Here is a 10284-nt window from a genome sequence, read left to right as displayed (position 1 = left end):
GACGTCCGGTCGGAGCGCGAAGACGGCGAAGCAGGTACCCGCGAAGAAAAGTGAACCGAAAGTGCAAGCAGGTATTGCGTCTAACTTTGCGAACCTTTTAACGAGAACGAAATGGAGAAATGATTCTTTATAGAAAACTTTCGAAACTTTCCGATTACTATTCTTTTAACATCTTTTAACACTCTCGTTATCTCGTTACTCTTATTTCTCCTTGTGTACTTTTATTGGTATGATGATAATATTGTAATAATATATATATATATATATATATAAAGAAAAAAAAAAGGAAATACTTGTGTTTCAGAGAAGTGGTACAAGGATCTATCGATCTACGACAATGATCTCTATAGCGAAGAGGTGAATCTGTCGAAACGCGTGGAGGAAGAGGATACGGAAAAGGAGAGCGGGAGAATCGAGCGAAAATCGTTCCGTCGGAAAATCGGGTTGCTATTGAGAGGGAGCGCGGCTGAATTACCGGCCGTGATAAATCGCAGCCTGCAACCGATTAGGCGCAGCCTAAGTTTCAGCAAGGACTTGAACCGTCTCCAGGAGCCGTCGAAACCCCACAGGGCGAGCAGCGCGCATTGGTACAACAGTTTGGTATCTTTGGCGGAGGACGAATGTCTGGACGAGTATGACGACAGCCCGTCAGAAAACAGTCCAACGATCGAGGAACGATTGTTCTCTTCGAAGGTTCAAGTCACCAGGACGCAAAGCCTCATCGACACCACTTTCGTAAGGATCATTAGAAAAAGGAAAAACTTATCGATCGAGTCGACATACTTTATACACTGTGTATCGGTAAATTGATCGAGTTTACAGCCGAATTAATTCCTGTTCGATCGTTGCTCGAGAGGATTAACCAGCGTCGATGGATAGGATTTGCAAGAACGAGATAGCATTTTTATCGGGACAAATTTATTTTCTTTCATCGATCCAACGAGAAACCTTCAATCTCACCGGCGGCGCACTAGTTATGTAACGTTCATCCCCGCAATTAAGATCTAATGAGCGTCCCCATCGAATTTGAATGGGATTTTAAATGAATTTGAAATGGAAATCGAGTCGTTGGAGGAGGTTAGCCGCGGAAGATTGGTTTGCATTTGTATTTAATGTAAAATCCAATGGGGAAAACGCTGATGGAACATGATGAAGGGAATTACGTTAACCGTGCCTCTAATTTTTAATAGTTTTATTCGCTGGATCGTGTTTCGTTCGAAGAAACAAGGATATGAAATGAGATTAATTACCACTCGTTGTCGGAATTACGAAAATTTTCCCTTCTAATTTGTCGGTTATTTCATTTATATTTCAAAGGAAAACACGCTGTTATCAGTTGGCTAAATTTGTTTTATGTATCAACTTATTTGTTATTTTTATTTTGTTATTTTTGTCAAATTAATACGCGGGCCAATTTTAAGCTGTATATAATTATCCTGTGTTAATTTTAATACGGAAGAGAATTCATAAAAGTGGAAAAGAAAACGGGGCAACTCTTCATAACTGGTACTTTTTCAAATCGTAATGTTATTTTTAGATACGTTTCCAATATTATATAGACTTTTCGAAACCTGTTCAATTTAATTAATATCTTATAGAAGTTTCATCCATTCTTATTCGAACAAGTTTTATTTACTGAAACAATGATAGATAATACTTTCTCATCGATTCGATGGAGCGAGACTAAGTCGTGTTAATGAGACTTGATTTATTGGAATATAAATTAACGTCCAATGAAATACAAGACTGCTTATCTCGAGCTTGATAAAATTACTTTTTATTAAGACGATTCCTCTTTTTTTTTTCTCTTTCTCTCAATTTAAATAATTTCATTCGAAATAATTTCAAAAATTTAAACATTCTAAAGATATGAAGTTTCGCTTTTGCTTAAATTTTTTTTTTTTTTTTGCAATTCAATTCAATCACAATCTTCGTCAAAGTAAATATCTGTATCCAATATCTAATATTTAAATCAAACATGACGAAGAATTAAATTTGAATCTTCAACACGTCACCGTGTTGTAATCGATATAAATATAAATTCGAAAGAAAGCTGGAAGAAAGCTGAAATGTGAACCAACCTTAACACCAACAACGTTCTCTCCACTGTGTTCGCGGTAGAAACTTGATCAATAATTTTGCCCTCGCTTCGCGGCCAAGCTCGAGAGTAAATATTTGGATCGTAGATTAATCCAAGATTCTTTACGTTCTCTCATGTCCTTCCCTCCTTTTGTTCCTTTTCCTTACTTCTTTTAATACTATCCTTCCATTAAAAAGGAATCGGTCGAAGCCTATAAACTTTGATTCCTCACGTGTAATCGCGTCCAAACGTGGGAGGCGCATTAAGGGGATGAAAATATCCGCGTAGGCACGATACAACATCGGAAAGAAATATCCTCTTTGGCCACGCTAGAAAAAGAATCGATGTAAATAGAAGAGTAAACCACGAAACAAGAATCCTTCTTGTCTTCTTCCCTACATGTTTTATCGAAACCGAACAAAATGAACTTTCATGGAATCAAATTCTCTCCCCTCAATCCTCAATCCTATTTTTTTACCTTCGAAACATTCGTTGTTAAAAAACAATTTTCGATGTAGCATAAAATTCTGACGATACAAATTAAACTTCTCAACATATTTGTATTTATATCTCGACACTTTTTCATTCATTTTCGCGCGTTTTCGACCCGATATGAAAGAAGTTGCGTGTTTCAGCAGACGAGAAGCCCGAGGAGACGAGTGACCGACCTGCTCAAGCGAACTGCCCCTTATGGACGGCACAGCGATCATTACGACTCGACCATAGGTAATTTTCAATTATTTATGCCTCGCCTGGAATCGAGTTTGGGGCGAAAAAGCGGGCGACACTCGATTGGGAACAGCTCCAATTTTTCTGGAAATAAATTTTTAATTAATTATAAGCTCGGTCAACTTCCCTCTCCAAATGATCGAAAGGAAACGTTTACGAGTCTTCTCCGTTCCCACGACTGACAAAACTTTATATTTCTGTTCGCAGATTTGAGCAATCCACCGTTCGAGGCCAGCAGTCTTCCCGCTCTCACGCACACGGATGGAAGCTGCAACGAGCTAAGATTCCCGTAAGTGACGCAACATCTCCTCCCATTTCTATTGAAACTCGGCCTCGATAAAAGATCACGACAAATCTTTCCAACTTTCTCTTCTGGACGGATTGCAAAGAGGGGGAAAAGGAAAAGAAAGAGCATCTAGGAGGAACTATTAACTCTCCCTTCCTTCTTCCTTTTTTCTTTCACCCCGATTGATAAAACGCACGATAGTATTAAACAGGGGCTGGAGATAGCTCTCCAGTTATCAACAACTAGCAGTTAATTAAACTTCTTCCTCTACGACGGGCAACCCTTGTTCAACCCTTTTGTTTAAAGGGTCGAGCTGCGAGTAGTAAATTGCGCTTTGGGACGGGTTAATTTACGGGTGTCGCAGAGATCTCGCTTGTTTCTCAAACGTTGCACGCGGAAGGTGTAAACGCGCAATGCTGTTAAACCAGAGGAGAAGAATTTTCGAAGAACTTTGAAAAACGAGGGACAGGTTGTACGAGGAGGTTGCACCTCTGACGGATGGTGCGAAACGAAACCTTAAATCAATGTATCGACGCGTGGAACGAGGCGATCTCCTCGACACGGAACGAACGACCGTGCAAGATTTGTTTCCAAACTTGAGGAAACTCATAAGGGGAGAGAAAACGTTCCATGTATTTCCCGGATACTCGGACAACTCCATCGAGTTTCGTTTCCAGATTCACGCCTCTTTTCCCTCCCCCTCCATTTTCCAAGAAGTCGTTCGTTACCACTTCGAATCACCTCGCGCTACAAAAGCATAAGTTTACGTGTCACGAACGTAATTGGTTCGACCCAGTTGCTAACAATCCCGAGAAGTACCCCGAGCCGCGCTAGCCCTGAGCAATTCCGCTTATTTTTTCTCGCGGAGAACACACGAACACAAAATTTCTTTCTTCTCCTCTCTCTCTCCTTTCTTTCTCCAGTAACAACTGGATTGTTCACCAAATTCTAAACAACGCGGAATATCATTCGAACGAGAAAAGACTTCGATAAATATCATCGTATTTAAAATATTCATATTTATATTATTCGCAAGATCTGAAGAGATCTAATGATGTAAGAGATCTAGTGTGAGAAGGAAGCAGGAGTACTCGGAGTACTTTCTTCCTGTTGATAAATTGGAACAATGATACGGGCCTGACTTGCAAAATATCACGAAATACGTAAGATCCTGCGGTTAATTTTGCTTGAAAGGATTTAGTGGGGGAAAGGAAGGAAGGAAGAAATATTTCCTCCGTGGCCCAATCTTGGTAATGCCTACGGTATCTGCCCACGCACAAAGGCATACATGTATATAAGACTGTCGAAGGTTTTGCGCGGATAAAAACGGGGGAAGAAGGGGGAGAAGAGGTTTTAATCAATGCTGGACTGGTTTCCGGTTTGCGCGAGAAGGGAATACATGCAGAATATATTCCTCGAGATGGTTCGATTCGCGGTGGTGGTGGTGGAGGACGCATCGAAGATGGAACGGGAATGAAAAAAAATAAGATGTCTCCTACCGAAGTTTCGTCTTTCTTAACCCGGCCGGCCGTCATTTATCTCGAGGCGAGATTAAAAAGAGGAAGGTTAAATAGAACTAGCGAGATCATTCCCTTGGAATTGTGAATCTAGAAAGAGCTAGAGCTGTCTTTTATCTTCCTTCCATCGTAACAAGATTCGAATTAATTATCGAGAGATCCGGAGTGAAAGATTATTCCTTTCCTTTTCTCTTTTCTTTTCTTCCTCTTTTTATCGCATTTTTTTCTTAATATTATTGGAAGAAGATAATAAGTGGTCGAAAAAAAAAAAGAAAAGTGATGGAAAAGCACAATTTCTCTTTTTCCCCCCTGCTCTTGTTGATTAATACTGAATCAATCTCTATCGATCTTCGTGGGCTGGCTGGGTCAAGGTGGAGGAGGAGGAGGAGGAGGAGGAGGATAGGTGAAAATTTTACACCGCAATTTTGCTAAATTTTTTAATGGAATCGCGGCCGGTTATAATAGAAGCACGGCTATTAATCACTCGATTCGACGAAGTTCATCAGCTGGCGCGTGACAATATCGAAAATTCATTTCATTCTCGATTTATTCATCCCGTCATCCGTTATGGATGACATACGCGGGGATGAACGATTCTTCGGATAAAACAAAAAGAGAATCGGAATGATAAATTGTCAGAGAAGTAGTTAAGCAAGAAGAAGAAGAAGAAGAAGAATAAAATCATCCGTTTAATCGAGACACGATCTGAAAAATATTTCCAAATATTTGTTTCCCTGTAAGATTTTTTACAAAGTTATCGAGGCTTTATTTTTAACTCGAGCTCGTGGACTGGTGAATGGTTTATATTTAACCAGACGACTTTTCCTTTTTCAGCCGTGAAGGGGAGCAACAGGTCAGGAACGAATGGAGGAACCTGAAAGTTCCTGTCGGTCGAAATCTGTCTTCCCTACATGTCGGCCCCGTGAACCGTCCAGAGGTAAGTGTCTGACAAACAGTTTAATTAGTTCAACGTATTTCTCTATCACGTATTACCCTCTGTTATTTATTTTTCCCCGCTTTATTACATCGTTAAACTATTAATCACTGAGCCAAAGAATCTCTTCCTCTCTAAAAGTCGAGGTGAAAATGATATATCTATCTATCTTGCAGTGGAACGTTTTGTCTAAGATGTTACGAGTCTAGGTTGATAGATAATGATCGAAAATCTAAATTATTTTTAACGGATGCTTTTAGAGAATAATTGCATTCAGTTTATTATTTGCTGCAAAGCAATTTCTCTCGTTTATAATTCTTTCCATTTATTATTTACAATGAAAATTCCGAATAGATGGAAGTATGATATAAATGAAAGTGATTTGCAGTTTATACGTGGACAATGAAAAAAATATTAATAACAATTATCCTAGCTTTAATTCTAATCAAAAAGAAAATAAAAGTAATATAAAATAAAATTCGTATATATACACGTTTTACTAAATAAAAAACGTGCATTATTAGGAATTACACAGCCTCCAAAAATATTGGAAAACATTTGTCTCGCAGGAAATAATTAAACAATCGACGAATCTGAGAAAGTTAAAGCGAGATTATTGTGCTCGCGAGGTGATCAATTAAGGATACAGGGGGGAAGTTGATTAATCAACGAAGTTTAATAACGTTATAGCGGATTAACTTTTTTCGTTAAGGAACAGTTTAACGAATGTTTCAATGTCCTTCGTTAATTAATAGCAATACTCAGAAGGGGATCTGTCATACGTCGACAGATTTAAGGAATCCTCTTTTCCCCCCCTCAACTATACGTACACATTAGCCCATAATTAACAGTCAAAGGATTTTCATGTCGATTCCCTAGACGTATTACACGCAAAGAGATACGGCTTTGAAATATTTCACGGGCGCCTTATCCTTTTGACTACTCGACTAGCCCGAATAATCCTCGTTTTCATCCGGAAAGAACGGTAAAAAGACCTCGCCAGAGGCATCGAGGCTCCCTCTCCGAACGCTTTGAATCAAAGACACGCCTCTCTCCCCATGTTTGTTCCTCTATCGACCGATCTTCCGAATCGTCGTTGCCTCCTTATCGTTCGTCATAATTCGTGATTCGGCTCTTCACATGTGAATATTCGAGAAAGGGGGAAGAAAGTATCGAGTATGTTGTTGCCTTCCATCTGTTTCGAGATTAATAAAGCGACGAGCAGAAAGAGATATAATGATATAAAGAGATATAATCCTCGAGATATAATGGAATACGAACGTTTTCGTGAAATTCGAAGATCGTAACTCGTTCCTGTTTTCGAATTGGAGGAATTGAGTAGATTTAAGTGGACGACGAAAGTTCGTTACTTTTCTCTCTACCACAAAGAATAACCTTTGTTATTGGAAAAATGAGATACTCGTAATTATTACATAATTTTAATCGTATCGCTCGTTTAATATTTCGCGATGTATTCCTTTTTCTTTAATAATTGTTTCAACAATTTTTATGAATAACAATTTATTCATATTTTTATACATATATAAACAACAGCGAATATAAATTCCAATATCCCGGCATGCTGGAGCGATATAGTCGGATTATTGGAGTACGATCTCGAAATACGATAGGAGAAAAGTAATACGAAAAATCGAATGAAATGAATCGATAATAGGAATAATTTTCCAACGAAGATAATTAATAGATATATCCGTGTCCGGGTATAAAAATTAAGTGATATCAATAAAAGAAAAGAAAAGAAAAGAAAAAATCGTGTTCACGATTCGAATTTATTATACGTGTAAATGAATCATCATGATCGTTAGAATTTTTCCTCTCTGCTCGAAACATTTCTTTTGTCCACCAAGTTGTAACAAGTTCAAAGATAAGATAACATCCAACTATCAATTGGCACGGATGATTGCACGTTTCCACGCTCGAACGAGCTGCAAAAAAAAAACCATTCCCTCGTTGAGATCTTTATGCAAGATTAGTAAAGTCCCTCCCACCCCACTAGAGAAAATTAATCACGCTCTTAATTAGGGAGAAAAATGTGGTGATCGTAAAGCTATCAAAGCGAAAGTAATTACTCTCTCTCTCTCTCTTTCTCTCTCTCTCTCTCGATTAACAACGAAAAGGAATAATATGGTGAAAAAAAAGAAAAAGAAGAAGCTTAGAGAAAAAAGAAAGGAAAAAGTGCAATCGTAGTTTCGAACCGCGTTTATATCCGGTATTAATTGTTCGAGCATCGATCTCGAAACGTTTGCAGGAGGCGCCAAGTCCTCGAAATTGGCACGAAGACGAGAATTCGTATCGTCGTTTATATTGTTTCGAACGTGACGATCCCTCTGAAACTCGTATCAATTTTTTCGCGATCGTATTCCACGTAGATGAATACAGGTGAGAAGAATGGCGCGGATCGTTAAATTCGTCGAAGCACGGGAAAAGATTGCTATAAGCGTCGATTCCCTCTCTTTTCTTTCCATTTCTTTTTTTTCCTTTCTTTTTCAAATCAATCAAAACAGGAGTAGAAAAGGGATCGATGAAGAAATCGAATCGAATCTCTTTAAAGCGAAATTTCTTCGTCACTGTATGATATATTTTCTCGATAACTTCTCACTCTGATCGGCCCGAAATGCCGACAGAAGCATCTTTTTTTCTCATTTTCCTTTCTTTTTTCTTTATCATATTATTCCTTTTCGTTGTTAATCGAAAGAGAAAGAGAGAGAGAAGCGGAGAAGCTTCTGCTTCTGCTTTTGTCTCATTCTCGTTCGCTCTTCCCTTTCCCTTCTTTTTTCCCCTTTTCCAGCCCAACTGCTCGTTTCCCCTCGTTTCGCGCGCTCGGCCTCGCCTCGATTTCATTTCCAGGACGATTCAATCTGTTCACGGTTCCGTGTTACTTATCGCGGCTCAAAATTGAACGCAATCCTCGATGAGGCGAGCGATGAACGATGAGTCGTGTCATGGACGATGGAACGTTCCAGCTTGATAGTTCTTCATCAAACGGGGGGATATCCGTTCTCTCTCTCTCTCTCTCTCTCTCGTTCGACCTCCAACGACGATTTAGCGAGAAATTTTTAATCAACCACCGCGGTGGACGAGTTTTAAGGGAGGAGGGAGATTTATGGATACGGGTCCGGTCCGAACGAAGGAAGGAAAAAGCGCGAAGAACAGCTGTTCCGGCGGCGAATGTATCGCAGCTGCGAGTTTCCGTTAAATTTAACACTCTCGGCCGCGGAAATCGCGGGTTGCTTTCGCGAGCTTTTGCGATCCAAGGAATATAAATTAAAACGAAATTCGGTTCGTGCTTCTGTTTTTCGCCATATTAAGGGGTGGAAGCAGAAATAATTTTAACGAATGAATAATATGGGTCAGTGGTTGAGATTATTATACGGATTAAAAAAAAAAGGAAAGGAACTTCTTTTTTTCCCCTTCGTTTGATAAATCTGAGAAAAATTGGATCTGTCTTTAACGTGTCGGCAATTTCATTAGGATTATCCTTTGTGGAAGGGGTAGAATTTGTTGGGAAGATAAAAAGAGAGAGAGAGAGAGAGACCTTTCGTTTAGAATTTTTAACAATCGAGTTAATCGAGTGTATCCATCTTTTCCTTTTGACCCGCTCTTCAAGTTTTTAATTAAAATATCCGCCGAAATACAAACCTATGCTATGGTCGTGTCAAAGTTGAACGAAATCGTAAATCCGTCGATTTGGATGATGTAATAAATTTTTCCAGCGGTGGTCACCCGCACGCCGGTCGATAATAATAATTGAACGAAATAAAATAGAAAAATTCGAAATGAAACGAGAAATTTTGCTTTTCTCCGCGCGAATATCTTTCAAACGCGGGAAGAGATTCGATCGATTTTACTCTCGGCGAGATGCACAGTTATGATTTTTCCGTGTAATCCGTTGTCGAAGCTCGATTCAAGTTGCGATCGACCGCGGTCGTAAAACACTGTTTCACGGTGTTTCATTAAACTTACACCCGCTCGTATGCGCCGGATATCGATTTTGGATAAAACATTGGAAATAATGAAACGTCTAATTCGGTTCCTTGATAAAGAAAGAAAGGATGAAATCGCAGCAATCGCGTCCCAGTTTTCGAAACTTTTCTCGTTATTTTCGTTCGATTTATACTACGCTACTATAAACATTGAAATATTCGTCAATTAATTTTCCAATTTGATAATCTCGAAATTTATCCGTGTATTAATTATCGTAGTCTATCGTAATGAGATTAGTTCGTGAAAATTTCAACTTTTTCTTTTTTAAATTACGTTATCATTAGAATAATTCTTTTTATTCGAATTAGAGTTTTTTTTTTCTTTTTGATAGATGGAAATATTTCGTATAAATTAATTATAATTATTTTATGGAAATAAAAATGATCTTTTGATATATGTACATTTTTAATAAAGTGACGACATATGTGCACGCGTTTAAAATATGTACAAATTTATCTGATCAAATCTGAACAAATTTATATTGATTTTCTCTCTATATAGATATAGATTCATATGTGATACAGTTATGTATACTTATTTACGTTTATATTATTGATCATTAATTCAAATATTAACTAATCGAGTGATTCAATTTCGATTTAATCGAGATTATGTGAAATAATAATATGTTTTGTGTTATTATATATTATCCTCCATGCTTAATATTGCATGGAAAGTAATAATAATGGAATATGACGCTTCGTTTCGATCTCACAAACGATAGAGATAGTTC

The 10284-nt window shown here is 38.3% G+C and overlaps 1 protein-coding gene across 12 annotated transcripts in view; it reads left to right on the top strand.

Moving 5' to 3' along the window:
• The window catches only part of LOC102681456 (pleckstrin homology domain-containing family G member 5-like), an 89200-nt gene that overhangs the window by 253 nt on the left and 78663 nt on the right, over positions 1-10284 (top strand). For all 12 annotated transcript variants that reach the window (XM_031510306.1, XM_031510300.1, XM_031510307.1 and 9 more), the window contains exons 2-6: positions 1-71; positions 305-735; positions 2719-2806; positions 3017-3098; positions 5447-5549. In XM_031510306.1, the coding sequence (XP_031366166.1) occupies positions 1-71; positions 305-735; positions 2719-2806; positions 3017-3098; positions 5447-5549 (775 nt within the window). The remainder of the gene's footprint in view (positions 72-304; positions 736-2718; positions 2807-3016; positions 3099-5446; positions 5550-10284) is intronic.

This window comes from Apis dorsata, unplaced genomic scaffold (genome assembly GCF_000469605.1).
Source record: "Apis dorsata unplaced genomic scaffold, Apis dorsata 1.3 scaffold_220, whole genome shotgun sequence".
NCBI classification, from domain to species: domain Eukaryota; kingdom Metazoa; phylum Arthropoda; class Insecta; order Hymenoptera; family Apidae; genus Apis; species Apis dorsata.
The sequence above is the reverse complement of the archived record's forward strand: the minus strand, read 5'-3'. Positions and strand labels throughout refer to the sequence as shown.